General features: G+C 48.1%; 1 protein-coding gene across 1 annotated transcript; it reads right to left on the bottom strand.

Annotated features, from left to right (window-relative positions):
- Window positions 1–15839: 15839 nt before the first annotated feature.
- Window positions 15840–22768, bottom strand: KLK5 (kallikrein related peptidase 5; the record flags this gene model as incomplete). Its single annotated transcript, XM_082676770.1, is given in 6 exon segments — window positions 15840–15857; window positions 15859–15996; window positions 19229–19536; window positions 19539–19717; window positions 20646–20910; window positions 22726–22768. Coding segments are annotated over 6 exon segments (951 nt in total).

The raw sequence follows: 22768 nt of genomic DNA, 5'->3' as shown, positions 1-22768 counted from the left end.
GGTGAGGGACAAAGGAGGGGCCCCAGGTTCTCTTGGGTCAGTCACCCTGGAGGCCTCAGCACCCAGCTCTGGACCCAGATGTGGGAACAGAGGAGGCAGGTGCAACCCGGGCTGGTGACGGGAGCCGGGGTCGCCACCTGAGCTTTGCACTTGGTGAGCTCTGAGCCTTGCACCTGGTGAGCTCAGGTCTAGATCCTGACCTTGGATCTCTCAGACACTAAAAGGAAGGGCTGAGCATGGGACCTCTGGAGTCAGACCCATTCCAGTGAGACCTTGGGTGAGGGGCTGTTTCTAGCCTCAGAACTCAGCCACAGTTATCTCCAATTATTGCTACTAATATAATGATTTACTAAGTCCGAGAGGTCACAATCATCTCTGTTTATTCTTTTTGTTTTGTTTTTTGGCCACGCCATGCATTTTTGGGGATCTTAGTTCCCTGACCAGGGATTGAACCTGGGCCCATGGCAGTGAAAGCACCGAGTCCTAACCACTGGACCGCCAGGGAAGTCCCATCTCTGTTTATCCTTGGATCATGGTGACCTTGGGGGTGTCTTCCAGAACCATCTCCTCTGTGCAGCCAGTTACCCCCCAAATGATCGTGCTGTTAATAATGATGAAAATAACTCACTCACATGCATTCATTGGTTATGGTCATCGTTTCACTTGTGCTATTGTTCTTAACCTCAGGGAATAAAATTACGAGCCTGTCTTTTAAAAAAGCAGGGATAGATTCAGAAATGTGACTTTCCCCATTATAAAAGGAAATCAGTTTTCCTCAGTAAAATCCTCGCTGGCTATATTTGTTAGGGTGGCGGGGGAGGTGAAAAGAAAGCCCTTGTTTGTTTTGACTTACTCATGGGGAGAATGTTACCACTAATGGCTAACATATGCTGAGTGCATGCTCTGTAAAATTGTTTTAACGGCTTTACACAGATTAACTTGCTAATATTCCCATTAACCTTAAGAAGTTGCTACTACCTCCACTATAAGCAGGGGGAAACGAAGGCAAAGAGAGATTAAAGTCATTTTCCAAGGCTACACAGGAAGAAATAGCTGGGTTTGAACCCAGCGAGAATTGCATGAGAATCTCTGTTTGTGTCTGTGCGTGTAACATCATTTCTACTTTATTTTTCGAGTACATATTATTTCCACGTGGTACAAAAACAAAGTATGTTTATAAAAAATGTAGAGTGATAGATCTCCATCATGACCTTGTCCCCCTTCTGTCCTGTCCTCGCCCCGTCTTCCGAGCAACTAGAATGTATTTCTTGGGTCATCTTCAAGGGTTTTGCTGCACGTGAACAAGCAAAGCAAAGATGTGTTCTTAGTTTTCTCTTGCCTTTAGCCACCAGGCTGGGCTTCTTGAGAGGTAAGGTGTCTCCTGGTGTTCAAAACATTTGGTGAATTCTTTCTCCTGTTATAAGCATCAAAGAACCTGTAATGCCTAGTTAGTTTCAAGGTTTGTGAAACACTGTTTAGATAATGACAAAAGTTATAAAACAATGGCTGGTATGAAAATTACAGATGATCCATAATTATATCTGTGAATATAAAGCCCTCTGCTGGGAAGGTTTCCAGTCTGGGAGAACTCACTGGGAGGCATCTCCCCCCAACCCACACACAAAGGGACCTTGTTATCATTTTGTGGTGATTAGACCTGGCCAGAAAAAGAACGTTGAAAATAGAGCAAATAAGGTTGAGTGGAAAAGGCACAAAGGGATATCTAGGACAGTGATAACTGTACACTTACAGTGTAGAAATATCAAATCACTACGTTGTACACCAGGAACTAACAGCGTTGTAGTTCAATTATACTTCAAAAACAAGCAAACAGAAGAAGAACTCATAGAAAAAGAGATCAGCTGTAACTAAGATCTGGGGCAGTGAAAATAAATATAAATAAATAAATAAAAATAAATCTTAAGGACTTCCCTGGTGGCACAGTGGTTAAGAATCCGCCTGCCAGTGCAGGGGACACGGGTTCGAGCCCTGGTCCGGGAAGATCCCACATGCGGTGGAGCAACTAAGCCCATGTGCCACAACTACTGAAGCCCGCACGCCTAGAGCCCGAGCTCCACGACAAGAGAAGCCACTGCAATGAGAAGCCCGTGCACCGCAACGAAGAGTAGTCCCCGCTCTCCGCAACTAGAGAAAGCCCGCGTACAGCAACGAAGACGCAACACTGCCAAAAAATAATAACAATAATAAATAAAATTTAAAAAATAAAATAAATCTTAGAAAGAAAAAGAGATCAGTTTTGTGGTTACCAGAGGCGAGGGTGGGGGTGGTGGGGGAGGGGGGATTGGATGAAGACAGTCGAAAGGTACAAATTTCCCATTACAAGTTAAATAAGTGCTAGGGGTGTAATATATAACGTGATTAGTCCAGTTAGCATTGCTGTCATATATGACAGTTAAGAGAGTAAATCCCAAGGGTTCTCATCACAAGGAAAAGTGTTTTTTCTTTTTCTGTTCTTTTGTGTCTGTATGAGATGATGAATGTTCACTACTTATTGTCATCATTTCATGATGTATGTAAGTCAAATCTTTATGCAGTACACCTTACACTTATACAGCGCGGTGCAGTAAGTCCCCTACATACGAAGGCGTTCCATTCCGAGAGTGTGTTCCTAAGTCCAATTTGTTCGTTTAAGTCCAACAAAGTTAACCTAGGTACCCAACTAACACAGTCAGCTGTATAGTACCATACTGTAATAGGTTTATAATACTTTTCACATAAATAAAACATAAAAAACAAACACAAAAAATAAAACATTTTTAATCTTACAGTATAGTACCTTGAAAAGTACAGTAGTACCCACTACTTCACCGCTGCTTTCACACTTGCTTCCAGACATCCTGGGCTTGAAATAAAGCTACTGCACTGTACTCTATACAGTCCTGTACAGTAAAGTGCACAAAAGCACAAGCACTTGCAGAGGATGCATGCACGGGACAATGTACGCCAGACCCGTGAACTAACTTGTGTGACTGGACATGTGAACACACGTTCACATCTTTGGAAGCTCGCAACTTGAATGTTCTTATGTAGGGGACTTGCGTAGGTCAATTATATCTCGATAAAGTCAGAAGGGAAAGAAAGAACCAAAATGGATGGATGAATGGATAAATAAAATGTGATATATCCATAAAATGGAATATCATTCAGCTTTAAAAAGGAAGGATAGTCTGACACATACTACAACATGGATGAAGCTTGAGGACATTATGTGAAGTGAAATAACCCAGTCACAAAGAGATGAATACTGTTTGATACTATTTAAATGCGGTATCTAAAAGAGTCAAATTCTTAGAGACAAAATAGAAGGGTGGTTGCCAGGGACTTGGGGGAAGGAATGGAGAGTTAATGTATAATGAGTATAGAGTTTCGGTTTTGCAAGAAGTCAAAGTTCTGGAGATCTGTTGGACAACAGTGTGAATGTACTTAGCACTACTGAACTGTACACTTAAAAGTGGATAAGATGGTAAATTTTACGTTGTGTTTTTACCACAAAAATAAAATGTTAAGAAAGACCTCCTGTTGCTTGAGTTGGTTACAAAGTTTGTGACACGTCATTTAGTTAGTTGCATAAGTTATTCTTTTTTATATTTATGGACTATTTATTTATTTATTTTTTGCTGTTTTGGGTCTTCGTTGCTGCGCGCGGGCTTTCTCTAGTTGTGGCGAGTGGGGATTACTCTTCGTTGTGGTCCAGGGGCTTCTCATTGTGGTGGTTTCCCTTGTTGAAGAGCATGGGATCTAGGCATGCAGGCTTCAGCAGTTGTGGCTCACGGGCTCTAGAGTGCAGGCTCAGTAGTTGTGGCGCACGGGCTTAGTTGCTCTGTGGCATGTGGCATCTTCCCGGATCAGGGCTCGAACCTGTGTCCCCTGCATTGGCAGGCGGATTCTTAACCACTGCACCACCAGGGAAGCCCTCCACTAGTAAATGTAGAGGGTGGGGTGAGGTCAGCTACATGATAAACAGGAAGCCACTGTCCAGGCTGGAATTTAGTCTCTACCATGGTGTTGAAGCTGGATCTTCCGGAACACACGCTCACACATTCACACACAGATGCACAGTCATGCACGGGTACACACCACTCACACAGCATGCACTCTCACAACAGCTCACCCAGACACACGCAGACTCACACGCATTCTCACACTCGCTCCTGCAAATCTCACATTCATACACAGACCCACACACAAAGTCACAGACCTGCATAAAACACACACTCACACACACTCATACTCTCACACAGTGTCTCACACACACACTTTCATACTCACACACACTCCTGCATACACTCACTCCCCCAGTCCCACACGTCCATGTGCATTCACTTACCCACACTCACCTGTATTCACACACCGACACACACTCATTTACACATGCACACTCTCACACTCTCAAACTCATACATACATTCACACTAACACACACTATCTTCTGCATTCATACTCACTCCCACGCTCACTCGTATTCACACTGACATGCACATTTTTAAAAAGATTTTTGATGTGGACCATTTTTTAAAAGTCTTTATTGAATTTGTGACAATATCGCTTCTGTTTTATGTTTTGGTGTTTTGGCCGCAAGGCATGTGGGATCTTAGCTCCCCGACCAGGGATCGAACCCGCACTCCCTGCATTGGAAAGCGAAGTCTTAACCACTGAACCGCCAGGGAAGTCCCTGACAAGCACACTTATACACATGCACACATTCACACGTACTCTCTCATGCTCACTCACACATTAATGTTAACACACTCTCATGCACACAAAATCACTCCCACACATCCATACACACCCATGCCCTCTTTCACACCCACACACACACACACACACACACACGAAGACCCACAGCTTTCAGAACCAAGATCAGCTTTGAATTCAAGAGTAGAATCAACCCACCTCTTCCTTCTGTCCTATTTCCAGAGGTCTCCAGGATTTCGCCTGGGCTGAATGTTCTATTTCCTTTTGCCCCCAAGGAAATAGAACACTATAAGCTTCAAATTGCACTTGAAGCTTCAGCCTAAATTGCGATGAAAGAGAACCTCAGGCCACATGGTATCCTGGGACCTAACGAGAACATTTAGGAAGAAAAAGATGACACAGGTGCCTCCGAGGATACAGAGCTCTGATGTGGGCGCCCTCCTTTGTGGGAAAGATACGGTAGACAGTTAAAAAAAATATATTCCAATCGGTTATAAAGGTTTGAAGGAAAACCATAACGGCCACACAACACTAATTTTGCCCAGTGGGACACAGTCCCCGGTTGAGCCAAGTGCATTCATCTCCAGTGACTTAACTCCTGGATAGCTATCAGCTTGAACCTCTGCAGGTTCCCTGTTATCACCTATAGAATGTGAACCTTTAGCGAAGATGATGATTACGCAGACTCTGTTCACATGTTTGTTCTGGATGACTACAGCTCTCAGAGTGATCACTTTAGAATATTTCATGTCTCGCGAAAGTTAAAAGCTACATTTTTAGCTAGCAAGCAGGTGGAGAAAGGCTCAAAATCATGAGCGATTTGAGAAGCGCGAGTTTAACGTGGCAGGGTGTTATTTGACACCCATTCGATCGCCACGGAAAGCTGAGTAATGCTGAACAGCGACAACGTGAACTGCGGGAATCCTCAGGTTTTGCTGCTGGGCTGAGGGGGGTGCAGCCGCTCCGGAGAGTGACCTGCCTCTACTTGGTCAAATTAACCATAACCCGCATTATCACCCAGCAGGTCCATCCCCATCACCAAACTCCACGGCAAGCTCAACTCAGCCTAACATCCATGCTGCTGATCTGCAGGAAAAAAAAGCACCTCCTTCCCTGCAAAGCACCTCTGTTTGCTGTGACGAAGGGCAGAACAGGGCACAAGCAAACGCAGAGACCGGTGCAGGGAAGCAGAGAGGTGTTTACAACAGTCCAGTGTGTCTGTGTCTGCGTCAGCCACGCATTCCGGAGCCTTCTCTGTCCTCTCTGTGACTCCCTCCCTCACCGTTTCTGGTCTGTGATCTGAGTTACCTCTCTTGTACAGCTGATGGAAAGTAAACCCCCCTCTCAATTACTCTCTGTCCTCTTACGCCGCCTTATTCACCTTCATAGCATTTAATGTCCTCCCTGAAGCAGTACATATTTCTACACGTTTGTCGTCTTTCTCCTCCTCTAGGGGAAAAAAAAAAAAGCTACACCAAACAGACTTTCTCTGACTTGTTCAATGCTATGGTCTGGGAACTTAGAACAGTGCTTGGCACATCATAGGTGCTCAGTAAGGATTTGTTGAATGAATGAATGAATGAATGAATGCTTAGGAAAGAGTGGTTAGCGACTTTGGCTAAGGTGGTGGCACTAAAGATGGTGGAGAACTCAGCCATTGCAACTGACACATGTCCTACTTCCCCCCTAATGCTTTTATTATGAACATTCTCAAACATACAGCAGAGTTAAAAGAAATTCATAGCAAACACCCATGTACCTGCTACCTAGATTCCACCATTCACAATTCACCAAACCTGCTTTATCACGTGTTGACCTTCCACCCATCCATCCATCCACCTGTCTTGTTATTGAGGCGTTTCATGGTAAGTCACAGACATCTGTACACTTCATCCTAAACTCTCAAATATATATGTATGTCATTTACTGTAAGTTAAACTCTGTTTATGTTTCTTTTCTAAGGGAAAATTCATATACAATGAAATGTACAAAACTTAAGCTGTACTTTTCAGGGAGCTTTGACAAATGCACACACCTGTGTGACTCAAACCCCTGTCAGTATGTAGAACATTTATCATCACCTCATGCCAGTTCCCAGACAATCCCCGCCTCCACCCAAGAGGCAAGCAGCATTCTGATTTCTTTCTACCATAGGTTAGTTTTGCTTGTTCATCATATAAATGGAGAGGTAGGTATGTACTGTATGTGTAAGGGTTTTTCACCTTGAGATTCACTTAGGTAGCAGTAATTTGTTCTTTTTAATTATTGAGGCATATCTACAGTTTGTTTATCCTTTCTCCTGTTGCTGGACACCTGGGCTGCTTCCAGTCTGGGACTGCTACAGATAAAGCTGCTACGAGCGTCTGTCTGATGGTGGTTTTAAGTGGCACTTCTCTCGTGATTAAAGATGTTGAGATCTTTTCATGTTCTTATTGGCCATTTGTGTATCTTCTGTGGTAAAGTAGACCTACCTTTGATTTCTTCCTCTCAAGAAAAGGGATCTTGATATATTTTCTAATGCCCTTATCTAACTTCCCTAGACCATCAACCTTCCCATATGTATTCATTTTCTAGGGCTGCTGTAATAAACACCACAAACTGCGTGGCTTAAAATAAGAGAAATCAGTTCTGAAGGCCATAAGTCTGAAGTCGAGGTGTCTGCAAGGCTGTTCTCCCTCTGAGACTCTGGGCAGAATCTTCCCTTGCTTCTTCCAGCTTCTGCCGGTGGCCGGCGATCTTTGGCACTCCCCGGTTTGCAGCTGCATCACTCCAACATCTGCCTCCGTCTTCACATGGCATCCTCCTCTGTGTGTCTGTCTTCACACCATCTTCACAGTTATATTGGGTTAGGGTCCACCCTACATCACTTTGAACTCATCTTAACTAATTACATCTGCAATGACCCTATTTCCAAATACGGTCACATTCTGAGGTACTGGGGATTAGGACCTCGACCTATCTTTTGGGGGGGACACAATTTAACCCTAATACTATGGATTCAGTGGCCTGCCTCCTAAATTATGTCTAGGCTTTGTCTTGGAAACAGGGATGCATCCTCCAAGTGGTAGAATGCTTTTATCTGCACCAACTCTGGGGCAGGCACTGTGCAAGAGGTGGAACTGTCATCTCGGTGTTACACGTAAGAAGTTTGATCCATCCACGGCTCAGACAGGTCGGGTAACTTGCTCAAAGTTAGCCCAGGAACTGGCACCCAGGGTGGTGGGACGCCAACTGTCCTCCCACGTTCACGGCTTTCCCAAGTCAGTTCTTCAATGGGCCTGAAGGTGGCGCCGTGGAGCAAATGATGGATTCTAATACCTCGGGTTTAAAATTCCTTCTTCCTGGAAGCTTGGTGGCGCCTCTCAGACTTGATCACCACATGAATCACCAGGCGATGTTGCTAACTTGCAACTCCTGATTCGGTTGGTCTGAGGAGGGGCCCGGATGGACTTGAGGACACGGGGAAGGGGAAGGGTAAGCTGGGACAAAGTGAGAGAGTGGCATGGACATATACACACTACCAAATGTAAAACCGATAGCTAGTGGGAAGCAGCCGCATAGCACAGGGAGATCAGCTCGGTGCTTTGTGACCGCCTAGAGGGGTGGGAGGGAGACACAAGAAAGAGGAAATATAGGAATTTATGTATATGTATAGCTGATTCACTCTGTTATAAAGTAGAAACGAACACACCATTGTAAAGCAATTATACTCCAATAAAGATGTTATAAAAAAAATTTACTCTTAGAACAGCACCCAGGGTATGCTGATAGGCATGGCTTAAGTATCAATGACTGTCTTCGCAATTGTGCGGGCAGCTTAGGGAACTCCAGGACAACAGTAATAATGTTTATAATCATTACAGAAACGACTGTTTTTACAAGCTCCTTCTGTGCCAGGCTCTTTGCACTTGTCTTTACGTGCATTCTCTCCTTTAATGCTCATGGTAGCCCTATGAGATTTTCCCACGGGTACAGAACAGGAAGCAGATGCAGATCTGCAGCGTCCGTCACCTCTTTCAGACGGGACGGACACTACCCATGGGGTACTCAGCCCAGGGCCTGGGGGAAAAGAGGTGGGGGCTCTGGAGGTCTGGCGGCAAGGCCACAGGGTTCGGGGGGCACTTAGGCATCTGGAAGTGCAGGGAGAGCTAGATCAGCGTCGGCAAAGGAAATCCGGGGTCCAGGATTGCCCCCATCCTTAAAACTCTCACTGTAGGAATACTTCCTACATTTCTCTGTCTCTGTCTCTTTGTGTCTGTCTCTGTCTCTTTCCTCTAACTAACCATCATCTGTCTGTCAATCTACTGTCTATCTATCCACTATCTATCTATCTATCTATCATCTATCTATCTATCTCTATCTTACTGAGACCGTCTCTCCATCTCCCTAAGTCCTTCTTCAGGACTTTTCTCTGTAGTTCTGTTTTAGTCTCTATTTAAGGTTCCCCAAAGGGCTGGCTTCTCTCTCTCTCTCCTCTTTACTCTGTGTATATCTGTCTTTAAATCTCTTCTAGCCTCTTTCTTTAAAGCTCTCAGTCTCTCCCACCTCCTCTCTTTCTCTCTCCCCCCTCCAGTTTCCTCCCTCCCCCCTGCCATCATCACACTTCTCCCTTGCTTTGGCCCTATGTCCCTCTGCTTTTGTTGGCTCAAACGCATTGAGGTTTCAGGCATCATCTTAGGACTCTTACTCCCTTGATTCACATCCTGGCTCTGCCAGGTACCAGCTGCAGAAATTGAGCCAAATTCATCCAACCTCACTGCCCCTCAGTCTCCTGACTTGCTGAGAGCCTCCCTCCTGAGAGGCTGCTGTCAGAACCGGATGGACAAGCCATGCAGCGAATGCAGTGAGGTATCTAGTGCTCAATAAATGGTAGCTGTCATCCTCATCATTATCACTATTATTACTAATAAAAGGTAACCCACTGCCAGCCTCTCTGTCGCCAACAGTTAGATGCTTATCTGGTGTGTGGAATCCTCCCACCACCAAAATTGGGGCCACTCTCTGACCTCGGTTTCTAGCCAAGATCAAACACCTCAAGAGTCAGGACACCGGGTGGAGGACACACCAGCTTTCTGAGACACACCCAATGACACTTGTCGCCCTTAGTCTCGGCCTCTCCGATACCCTGAGCCAATTCTGTGCATTTGGTGTGGGTGTTGGGTGGGTGGGGGGGTCGATCAAGCAAGAATCAGCCATGCCTTAGATAAGGAATCGGATTTAACAAGTTAGGGATATACAATAATATCAGAAGGTGGCCACGGTGAGTAGAAACACACAACACACACACAGCTTCCCTAGCCTTGCAGAAGGGGCTCTGCCCCTGGACAGTGTTCATGCAAGATGTGGCTTGACGATTTGACAAGGTTATTGTTTGCTCCCTTGAGACCTTAGGTCAGAGGTTGAATATCATCTATGCGTCATTACCAACATTATCATCACCCGTTTGTACAGAGTCCCTCTTTTATCCTTCCTTCTTCCCTTCCTTCCTTCCTTCTCATCCCCCCTTCCTTCTTCCCAGCCCCCCCTCAGTCTTACAAAATATAGAGTGTGGTTTTTATGTGTGTGTAATTTTAATGTATGTCATCGGCCCTGGATTACACATCTCATTCTCTTCCAAGTTGCTTTTCAAACAAGCACCGTGTTTTTAAGACCCATCCACGCTGTTTGCGTTCATACATCTGCCCCGCTGCAGGAACTCCATGGAGGGTGGCCACACATTCACCCAACAACCTCCCTCGGGATGGACGCTCTGTGGCTACCAACTCCCAGACACCGCAAAGAACACTGCAAGTCATATCCTTGTATGCGTCCACTTGTGGGTATAAGAACCTCTTTGGGATGTATAACCAGGAGAGAGGTGGCTGACGCATCGGGTGTGTGTATACTTAATTTGATGATAGTGCCAGACCCTTCCTCAGAATTGAAAGCCCCATCCTTACCCAAGTAGCACCTGAACACTCTTATATGTGTACATCCCTAACAACACTTGACTCTATCCATTCTTCTAATTTTCTCCACCCTAATGGGTGTAGAGTAGTTCTCCTTGTTTCAATGTACATTTCTCGGATAGCTAATGAGTTTTGAACATCCCCCTCATATGCATAGCTTTTCTACAAATTGCCTATTCATACCCTTTACCCATTTTCCCCAGAGGGTGTCCATCTTTTTTCTTATCATTTCACAGGTGCTTCTTGCCTACTACAGGTATTGGCCCCTTGTCCATGTTTGATATTACAAATAATTTCTCCCATTCTGACAAATGCCTATTAATGGTCTGTCTTACCTTCCTTTAAACCTAAATTCTTAGTTTTGACATAATGATCCTAATCAATGTTTTGTCCTATGACCTGTGCTTTTGAAGTCTTAAGAAGTCATTCCCTGTCACAGAGATTCAAAGATATTCTCCTTGATTCTTTTTTCTATTGACCTTATAAGTGTATCTTTCCCATATTGGTCTTTAATACTTCTAGAGTCCACTTTCATGTGTGGTGTCAGATAGGAACCTGCATTTAGTTTTCCCCTCACAGTGAGCCAGTTTTCTTTCTTTCTTTCCTTCTTTCTTCCTTTTGCAGTTCACCAGCTCCTTAGTTGCAGCACGTGGGCTCCTTCATTGTGGCTCAAGGGCTCCTTAGTTGTGGCATATGAACTCTTACTTGCGGCATGCATGTGGGAGCTAGTTCCCCGGCCAGGGATCGAACCCTGACCCCTGCCTTGGGAGCTCAGAGTCTTAACACTGCACCACCAGGGAAGTCCCGTGAGCCAGTTTTCTCAACACCGTTTATTAAGTGTACCTTCTTCCCCCATTAATCTGAGTTGCTACTTTAACGTATTTTATATAGAGAGTATATAAAATTACACGGAGTTCCCATGGGCCTCTTTCTGAGCTCTTGCTGTGCGTCACTGATTCATTTGTCTGTTCTTGCACTAATACCTCACTTTAAAAAATAATTTTGTTTTGTAGTATGTCTTAATGTCTAGTAGGGCAAGAAGCTTATTTCTTGCACCACCACAGCCCTATTCTCACCGCTTACATCACCATGCAGGAAACACACTGATCCTCTCCACCCTTAATGGAAACTAGTTACTGACATCTGTCTCATCCTGGTTCTGGAGCCAGTCTCCTCATTGGAAATGACACACCCTCAGCCAGGAAGAGAACGTCAGACCTGCCGAGGAAAATGTGCACAGTGTCTTAGCTCAGCATTTCGTTCCTAGAAACTTTATTTCCCCCACCATTTCCTCTGTATCAGCATACTGAAAACCAGCTCCAGTAGCCCAGACCCTTTAGGTTTTATTCTCTCTGTTTTGAGCCCGGATATTGGAAGTCCGTGCCTGGAGCGGGTACTTAAGTAAGTCGTCAACAATGCAGGCTTCCTCTTGCTTCTTGCGATCGAATCTTTTTTTAAAAATAAGTTTGTTTATTTTATTTATTTATTTTTGGTTGCATTGGGTCTTTGGTGCTGTGAGTGGGTTTCTCTAGTTGCAGCGAGCAGGGGCTACTCTTTCTTGCAGTGTGCGGGCTTCTCATTGCGGTGGCTTCTCTTGTTGTGGAGCACGGGCTCTAGGTGCACGGGCTTCAGCAGTTGTGGCACGTGGGCTCAGTAGTTTTGGCTCACTGGCTCTAGAGCGCAGGTTCAGTAGTTGTGGCGCACGGGCTTAGTTGCTACGTGGCATGTGGCATCTTCCCAGACCAGGGCTCGAACCCGTGTCCCCTGCATTGGCAGGCGGATTCTTAACCACTGCGCCGCCAGGGAAATCCCACAATCGAATCTTTATTTGTGGCTTTTATCCTCAAAGTGGCTGGTCTACCTCGGGCACCTACGTGCCAAGTGAGAAGAGAGGGAAGAGCCAAACATGATGCTCTCCCTTTTATCGGCAAAACAAAAGCCTCCCAGGAAAACCCAGCTGCTAGGTTTCAGCTTACGTCTTCTTTTTTTAAAAACATTGATCCATGCATGACCCTCTTTTAGTTTACTTAATTATTCATGCATTCATTTCCACAAATAATAAATATCTGTGAACCCAACATCCAGGCCCAGAACTAGAACACTGACTATTGTTTACATGTATCTTGACATTCCTTCCCAGTCTGTCCTCCTGTCTGTAGCTCCAACCCAAGTTATCTATCATACTTCAGCTTCTGTCTTACTGCTTAGAACTGGATCACATGGCCACCTGGTGAACATTTTTATTCAGGTCACATGCCACCCCGAGCAACAGATGGTCTCAGGTGGCATGCAGTGCAGAGAATGATGACGATGTGTCAATTTTGCCCGGCTTGCTCTGTGCTGAGTCAGACAAGGTCACAATCCACAATGTCTGCCTCCTGGCCCACGCACTTCCCTTCTGATGTCCTGCTCACCCTTGAGCCTAAACCCGATCCAGGAGGCTTCTGGGTTCTGTCATCAGGAGTGAGAAGCATGGGAATGGGGTGGTCGGAGCATCTAAGTACGCTGCTTCTCCTAAACTGTTTTCACCATAGTTTTAGCAAACGTTACGTTAGGAAAAAGTCAAATGGTTTAAAACTGTTGAAGAAACTAGAAACTCTTCAAATGCTTATTCACTGTTAAAATGGGTAAATCAACGGAAGTACATTTACAAAATAATAGACTTGGCAACAGTGAGAAGGAAATGTTTACAACTATAGATGAAAATCTGGGCGAACCAGACAAATAAAATATTGACATCTGGATCCTGAAGACTGAAACTCGTGCCTCCGGATGCGTCCTTTTCCTTGACTGCGCGCTGCTGCTGGGTGACTGGAAGCTCCACCTGCAGTAGGCGGCCCCACCTCCTCGGCCATAGCTGACTGGACCCAGAGCCAGCACCTCCCGTGAGCATCCAATCAGGTTCTTCCTCTCTCTCGACTGGGAACTAAGACAAGCCAATCACTGGAGCCAGTTATCAGGGGGATGATGGAAAATAGAGGATGCCCCTTGCAGGAAATGAGGAGAGACCGCGAAAGCAAGGTCATGTGGAGGAAGAGTGAAGGATCCCAGAGGCAGCTGCTTCTGTCCTGACATTTTCCAACTGCAAGTCATGGATAGTCTGTTGTTAACGCACCTCCCTTTTCAACTCTGGCCAATGAGCAGCTCTATTTTGTTCTCCACCAACAGCCAGAATGATCTTAGCTCACGTCACCAGCTGGCTTTAAAACCTCTGGTGGCTTCCCAACCTTTTAGGAAAACAAACCAACCAGCTTCCAGGTATGTTGGTCTTCTTTTGAGTCCGGAGAAATGCCCAGCCTGTCCCCATCTCAGAGCCTTTGCACTTTTGTCCTCCTATCTGGGACACCATTCACGGGGCTAGTCCCTTTTCATCCCAGACGTCTCAGCTCAAATGACACCTCCTCTGAGAGGCCCTTCATGTTAGTCTCCTGTTGCTGCTGTAACACATTATCACAAATGTAGTGGCTTACAACACAAATTTACTGTCGTATTGTTCTGGAGGTCAGACGTCCAAAATGTTGTCTCACTGGGCTAAAATCAAGGCATTGACGGGCAGGGCTGAATTCCTTCTGGGGGCTCTAGGGGAGAATCCATTTCTGTGCCCTTTTCATTACCTAGAGGCCACCCACATGCCTGGGCTCGTGGCCCCTTCCTTCATCTTCAAAGTCATCAGTATAGCATCATCCAATCTCTCTCTCATTTTGACCCCCTATCCTGCCTCCTTCTTATAAGGACCCTTTGGATTCTACTGGTCTCTCCCTCTCAAGATCCTTAATTTAATCACAGCTGCAAAGTCCCTTTGCCATATAAAGTCACATATTCACAGGTTCCAGGGATTAGGATGTGGTCATCTTGGGGTGAGGGTGGGGGTCGGAGTAGCTACTGCTCGCCCGCACCCTTCGGACCTTCCAGGGTAAATATACAACCCCCCAACGTTCCTCCTCTTTCCTCATGCCCTGTTCTCCTTTTATTCATATCACATACTTATTATAGTATATAATGTATTTGTCTTTTTTTTTTTTTTTTTGCGGTACGCGGGCCTCTCACTGCTGTGGCCTCTCCTGTTGTGGAGCACAGGCTCCGGACGCGCAGGCTCAGCGGCCATGGCTCACGGGCCTAGTTGCTCCGCGGCACGTGGGATCTTCCCGGACCGGGGCACGAACCCGTGTCCCCTGCATCGGCAGGCGGACTCTCAACCACTGCGCCACCAGGGATGGGGTGAGTGTGGGGATCAGAGTAGCTACTGCTCTCCTGCACCCTTCGGACCTTCCAGTGTAAACATACATCCCCTCAACGTTCCTCCTCTTTCCTCATGCCCTGTTCTCCTTTTATTCGTATCACATACTTATTATAGTATATAATGTATTTGTCTTTTTTTTTTTTTTTTTCGGTATGCGGGCCTCTCACTGCTGTGGCCTCTGCCGTTGCGGAGCACAGGCTCCGGACGCGCAGGCTCAGTGGCCATGGCTCACGGGCCCAGCCGCTCCGCGGCATGTGGGATCTTCCCGGACCAGGGCACGAACCCGCGTCCCCTGCATCAGCAGGCGGACTCTCAACCACTGCGCCACCAGGGAGGCCCTGTCTATTTTTTTATTGTCTGTCTTCCCCTACTACAGGGGGAGCTTCACGCAGCAGGAATTTTCCTCTGTTTTGCCCGTTGCAATATCCCCGGCATCTGGACACATTCCTGGCAGTCAACCAATATTTATGAATAAAATGAAAAGCAGATCGAGTGAATCTGTTTGCTGAAAGTGAAATAACCTAATAGAGTGAACACAGCGGTGCCGAGGGGTGAGGGACTTGTCCCTGGCTGCCCGGCCGTTCAAGGAAGAGACCACACACGGAGCCCACTCCTCAGACGTTTTATTTCTGGGACCAGATTTGGGTCACAGCTGCAGAGAAGGTGGACTCTGGACCTGAGGAAGGAAGCACTGGGGAGACAGAGGTGCAGTGCAACTCTCGCCCCGGTCATCATGGGAACTCTCTTCAGGATCCGACCAGAAGGACCTGTCCATCCACTGTCCGGGAAGGGGGACCTCGATTCCAGGAGACTGGGGGCGGGGCACTGGAGAGATGAACCACCTCAACATTTTGGGGAAGGAGGTGGTGTCTGGAAGGAGCGTTGGGGTCCCTGCAGGGGGCGAGGGAGGCCAGAAAGCCGGGTCCTAGGACGACTCATGCATTAGACTGGATAAGTGTCCTGGATCCACTTGGAGAACCGGCAGAGGTTGGTGCAGACGCCGGGTCTGCTGGGCTGGGCGCAGGGAAAGTCTCCCCAGGACACAAGGCCCTGGAGGGAACCACTGCAGGCCACGGGGCCTCCGGAATCACCCTGTGGAGGAGAGAGAGGGGCACAGAGAGGCGGCGATGTGGGGAGGTGAGGGAGGGAGTCACAGAGATGAAGAAGGACCAGGGCAGCAAGAATAGAGACACAGACAATGACAGCGAGGGAGACACATGTAAAAAGAGACACAGAGAGAGAATATTAATATCTCACCCCACGTTGACCCTTTGGAAACCCCCTCTGTCCCTGTCTACCCAGCCCCCAACCTCTTTTCCGTCTGTCTTCCTCATTGTGTGTCTCTGTGCTTCCTTCTCTCTCTCGCTCTCCCCTCCAACCTTTGAATATTGTGTTTCTCCTACTGGACACCCCTTCCTTTCCCTTCCTCACTCTTCACCCGTCCTTGACACCCATCCGCCTTGTACGTATACCTCACTTTTGCAGACAGGCAGTTCTCAGCCCCTGGGTGAGGGGTTCTCAACCTGGGTGCTGCGGCGTTGGGACCAGGTGATTCTTTGCTGTGGGAGGGTGTCCTGTGCTTTGTAAGGCATTCAGCAGCATCCCCCTACCCACTCCATGCTGGGAAACCCCTCCCTCCCCACCAGACAGCGGTCACGATGACGAAAAACATCTCCAGGCATTGCCATGCATGCCCTGGGGGGTCAGAATTACCCTGGGGTTGAGAATCACTCCCTTGGACTAATTCAGGTTGCCTGTGCTTAATTCCCCATAGCTCCCTGTAATTACCCTTCTGTAATAATATTCAGCACTCTTTACTGTCATTTCTTATTTATGTTGACCCAAAATACCTACAACCTGGCTCTCTTCCCCATTATAATGCAGACACTCTTCCCCAGGCAAAAAAAGCTTAGCTGCCCCGATCGCTAAATTTCAACCTTTCTCTCATCATGTTTTGTTCGCCCTCGTTCCACATCCCTGCAGTTTCTTTTGCTCGGCAGGTAGTTAACTGCTCTGAGCCTTGGCTACTCGTCTGTAAAATAGCGTTAATAATAAAGGTTAAATGAGTAAATCGAGCTGATGCATCGGAAACACTTAAAAGAGTGTCTGGGGGCTTCCCTGGTGGTGCAGTGGTTGAGAATCCGCCTGCCGATGCAGGGGGCACGGGTTCGAGCCCCGGTCTGGGAAGATCCCACATGCCACGGAGCAACGGGGCCCGTGAGCCACAGCTACTGAGCCTGCGCGTCTGGAGCCTGTGCTCCGCAACAAGAGAGGCCGCGATAGTGAGAGGCCCGCGCACCGCGGTGAAGAGTGGCCCCCGCTTGCCGCAACTAGAAAAAGCCCTCGCACAGAAACGAAGACCCGACACAACCAAAAATTAAAAAAAAATTTTTTTAAATAAATAAAATTAAAAAAAAAAGAGTGGTAATTAGCTAACTGCTATTAGTGTTATAGTATTAGTATTATTGTTATTATTTCTTGCTTTTAGCGGCCACACCCACACCACACTCTGGTATGAAAAAGCCACTGGAGGTCTAGGGAAAGAAAAGCAAGGTGCTACCCTTGGCTACAGAAAGGCCAGTGGTTTAAAATGCTGACATCCAAATCAGGTTTGCCTTCTTCCGATAAAAACCCGTCCACCCATCCCTCTCTCCGGATGTGGGTGCTTCCAATGTTAAGTGGGGACACAGATTAAATTGGGAGATCTGGGGAGTTGCTGCAACTGTCACATTTGTGAGATTTGCGGGGGTGAGTGGGGTGGGTGGGGAGATTTTCCCAGCCATCAGAATGGGACTGGAGTGCTGTCTGAGCCCACAGCTTACTAAACACCAAGATTACTGAAACATACATCCTGCCAGCAGAGAGCTTGTTAATTTACATTCCTCTAGACCCTTTGGGGACCTGAACACAGGGAAGGGTCCTGAGCTGTAACAGTTTAATTTCTGTCATCCTCAACAAATAAAGCTCCCGTGAGAATACAAAGAAGGTCTGTACTGGGGATAAAGAAATATTTGCTGGACATTGGGTCCCACTCATCTCTCCAGTCTCGACCCCTGTTCCCCAACATGCTGGCTCTTTTTTTATTCTTTGAATCAGCCGAACTCCTCCCTGCCTCAGGGCCTTTGCACATGCTTTTCTTGCCCTTAACCTTTGCAAGGCTGCTCCTTTGTGTCATTCAATCTCTGCTCCGATGCCACCTCTTTGAGGCCTTCCCAATCACCCCTCCAAATACTGCCCCCCCATCACTTGCTTTCATAAAACTATGTTTTATTTCCTGCACAGCCCTTACCACTCTCTGAAATTACCCTGTTTACGCAGTTTCCTGACCATAGGATTTTTTTTAACCTTTTTGCTATTCCAACACCTTTGTGATCCATCCTCTCTATTAAATATTTTCGTTTAAAAATACCGACCATGGGTTTCTGTTTTCCTTCCTTAAGACATTTTACTAGCATTTGCCAGAAAGCTTTCACACCACAGATTTTATGGGAATGAGACACTTCAGACTGCATCTGCCTGAAATGTGCCAAAATAACTAAGACAAAACTGCGATGTATATTGTATGAAGGGCGGCCCTTAGATGTGACATCTCTATTCAGGGCACATCCTGCCCTTCCATACAACACAGCCTTGATCTCTCCCTTGAGACCTGTGCTGTCTAATGCAGCGGCCATTAGCTACGTGGGGCCCTTGAGCACTGAAACATGGCTAGTCCAGACTGAGATATGCTGTCAGTGTGAAAATACTCACTGGCACGAACAAACCAAAAACAGACACACAAGGAAAAAATAGAAAAAAAAGAAAAAACAACCAAAAAAATACACACTGGCTTTCAAAGACTTACTATGAGAATAAAAGAATGTACAACATTCCATTCATAATTCTTTTATATTAATTACCTTTTGAAATGATGGTACTTGGGATACATGGGATTAAATAGGGTATATTATTACAATAGTCAATTTCAGCTGTTTTTTACTTTTTTTACATGTAGCTACTGGAATGTTTAAAATTACATGTAAGGACTTCCCTGGCGGTCCAGTGGTTAGGACTCTGCGCTTCCACAGCAGGGGGCACAGGTTCGATCCCTGGTCATGGAACTAAGATCCCACATGCCCCACAGTGGGGGGGGGAACCCACAAAAAACAAATAAAATTACTCGTAAGGCTCACATTATATTTTTACTGGACAGCACTGCTCCAGAATGAGCTCTGTGAGCACCGATCTGATCATCGCAGGGTCCCCAGCACATAGCAAGGCTCCAGGTGACATGGCTGGTCTCAGTGTGTGTCTGCTGAATGAATGGAGAAGTCTCTAGCCTTACCTTGCAGGAGTCTCTGCCGGCCTGGTCACCAGCACAGAACATGGTGTCATCTGTCTGATTTGGATAGGCCGTCTTGCACCTGTCCTCACTTAGCACGGTGATGTCCAAGCACTGGAGGACTTTGGGGAAGGGCCACAGTGAGTGGTGGAGGACGATGGGAAGGGGCAGAGTGCTCAGAGACAGAGAGGAGGAGAAGGCAGACACAGGTGGGCAGCGGAAGAGACCTGGACACTCCCCCTGGGGACTGCTGGTCGTTTCCCAGCCAGACGCCAAGCAGCTGGTCCCAGCGGACGGACAATGGGAGGCGTTGATGGCCTGACGTGTTGAGCCTCACAGATTCTTTTGTTCAGTTTGACGAGCGTCAGGTCATTGGAGTGGCCGGGGTGGGAAGAGCCAGGGTGGGGGATGGATTTGATCCCCTGAAACAGCTGCTGCCTGGATTCATAGATGGGTGACAGGGAATGGTGGCCAAGACGGATTCTGAAAACTCTGAGGAAGATGGTGCCAATCTCGACTGACTCTGGTCCTTACCCCCATATCCAATGTCAACCCCAATGCCAAACCTGCTCGCAACCCCAATCTCACCCCTATCCACAAATCCATCCCCGGCACCATCTTTATCTTCAACCCCATGTCTATCCCCATCCCAGTCACAACTCCAAACCCATCTCCATCCCGTCCCCAGCGCTAACCCTAATCCTTTCCCCACACAGAAACCACCCACATATGCAGTCTCAACCCCAGCTCTATCTAACCATGCCCAGCCTCAAAGCCAACCATCTCCAACCCCACCCATAACTCTAATCCAAACCCCATCTTCAATCCTACATCTATTCCGAAGCCCCACCCTATCCCAATTCCATTTTTATCTCCACTCCACCCACCTCTAATTCTAGAGCCAAACCTAATTCTATCTTCATCCCAAACCATCAGCATATGACCAAACCCAAATGCAACTCACGCTCGACCCCCAAACCCCACCCTAACCCCAGCCCCAATCTTTTACCCACCTCCAAAGCATCAACATATGCATCCCCAACTTCAAATTCAGCCCTCTCCAATCCCATTCCTGTCTCTAATCCAGCTCCATCCTCATCCTGTCCCATCCCACCTCCAATCCCAAAGCCAAACCAAATCACATCTCTATTCCTAACCATCCAGCATTTGCAATCCTAGCCCCGAATCCAGTTCACCCCTAACTCCCAGCCAGTACCACAACCTCCTCCCCAATCTAACCCCATCCCCACCCCAGCTCTCCTCCCCAGCTCTACCTCCCCCTGCTTCCTCATCCCCGTCCCATCCCCCCCCACCGCCATGCCCCATCCCCCCCCACCGCCATGCCCCATCCCCCCACCGCCATGCCCCATCACCCATCCAACCTTCCCCCCTCAGCCCTCCTCTCGGAGCCCCCACTCACTGCTTTCGGCAGTGGGCAGCCGTGAGCAGCCACTGCGAGTCCACCAACACGGCCCCGCAGCACAGCTTGTTGGGTCCCAGCAACAGCGCACCCTGCCACGGCTGGCTGGGCCTCTCGCAGTCGGTCCCATTCACGAGGCGGCTGCTGGTGCCGTCAGACGCCCGGGTGTCCTCCCCGGCCCCAGGTCCGAGGTCCTGGGTGCTCCCGGAGGGCCCGACGGCAGAGGAGTTGTCGCAGGAAGCAACATCATTTGCGAGAACAGGCTCTGGGGGCAGAAAATAGGGGTGGGGGGTTGCCGGAAGTAGAGCTCGGGAGCGGGGCTTGGACTCGGGGGCGGGGCTTATAATCCAGAGGCGAGACCAGCCCGAGGAATTCTGACCCCCGAGGGGCGCTTTTGTTGCGGGGCGGGGCGGGGGCGGGGGCGGGCGGGCAGGGCTCTAGGGGCGGGGCCTGGTTTTAAGAAGTGAGGGTGGGTGGGGGGGGGTCAAGCCTTAGCGAATGGGGTCTGGGCTGGAGTCGGCAGAGCCTGAGATGTGGGAGGGGCTCGAAATCGACTTGGGCCAAGGCCAGCGTCCTGCGGAGGAGCCGATCCTATAAAGAGCCCTGGCTTTGTGAGAAGAGGCAGGGGCTGGGTTCTAGGAGCTGTGGTCAGGGCAGGAGGTGGATCCTGGCCCAAAGGAGGAGAGCCAAAGAGGCTGGGCCTTTCTTGGGGGAGGGGCACAGCTCAAGGATCCCTGACTGTAGATAGAGTCTGGACTTGGGGTATGGATGGGGAAAAGCGGCAGAGTCAGAACTTGTGGGCTGGGCCAGAGTTGGAGGAGCAGAACCAGGAAAAGTGCTGAGACTAGGGTGGGGCTCCCGTGGGGTGGGGGGTGGAGAGCAGAGCTATTTTACGAATTCTCGAACACAAATGTGCCTCCTGAATTATCCTGCCCTTCTCCCTCACACAAACCTGCAGATAGGGGCATAGATATCCTACCCCATCACCGGTTCCCCCATCGTCTGTTCACGCGTTCACTTGTTCATATTCTTGCTGAGGACCCAGACAAGTGAAACCCTTGCTGCTGTCTTCATTTATGCACACAGTCCAAGAAACAGGCACACAACGGCTGTCACAGACGTGCACACGCACAGTTACACAGGGAGGCGTGCGTCGTCCCCATAGGGACAGTTACACACACAGCTCTGCCTCGCGGTACACACGCTTCCCAGGTACACACATTCGGGGGCAGCCTTACGTGATCTCACTCACTCACACACAGTGTTTTAGTGACCTGTGTATATATGCCTCGTGTGCAGACGGGTAGAGACTGCCACTCACTTCCGCACACAGCGTGGTGGCATGTGACAAGGTTAGACGCAGTGGACCAAGCATGACACAGGGCAAGTGGCCTAGCGTCATCCACCTTCACACAGCCACTGTCTCGTGGTGACAGCCTCTTCTGCACGCTCAGTCTGTCACAGGAGGGATGGGCGCTCCACACACACGCACAGCGCTGCACCATCGCACGTACAGCCCCTACAGCCACACAGTCACACACAGTCACCCATACATAGACCCTCAAGCAGCCACGTGTTTGCAAAGAGAGCCACACAAAATCCTGCACCCAGCCACAATCACACAATCACAAACGGCTACCCGAAGGCACCTAGCCACACATCTTCATGGTGCCAAGCACTTTTGTCACACACAATCCTGTCACACAGGGACAGAAACCAGCAGCCATACATACACAAAGCCACACACGGTAACACTCACAGTCAGTGACACACACACACCATCCTAAATGCACAAACACCCGGTCACACAATCCCATCTACAGTCTCAAAGAGTAGTCACACCTGTCACCGACGGTCACTCAGTATGGGAAAAGGCACGACACACACACACACACACACACACACACACACACGGTAGCAGTCATACAGCCACACACAATCACAAGTAAAGACAGACTCACATTCACCCAGCCTTGGAGCCATAACCAGTCACATGTGTTCCCCCAGTGCCACATAGAGAGTCACCGACAGCCCCACGACGCACAGTTACCCTGCGTGCACACACTGGGATTCTGGGTACCTGTCACCCCCAGAATCAGTGCTGTGATCAGTGCACCGACCAT

Source organism: Grampus griseus (genome assembly GCF_964374135.1).
Source record: "Grampus griseus genome assembly, chromosome: 19".
Lineage (NCBI taxonomy): Eukaryota > Metazoa > Chordata > Mammalia > Artiodactyla > Delphinidae > Grampus > Grampus griseus.
The sequence above is the reverse complement of the archived record's forward strand: the minus strand, read 5'-3'. Positions and strand labels throughout refer to the sequence as shown.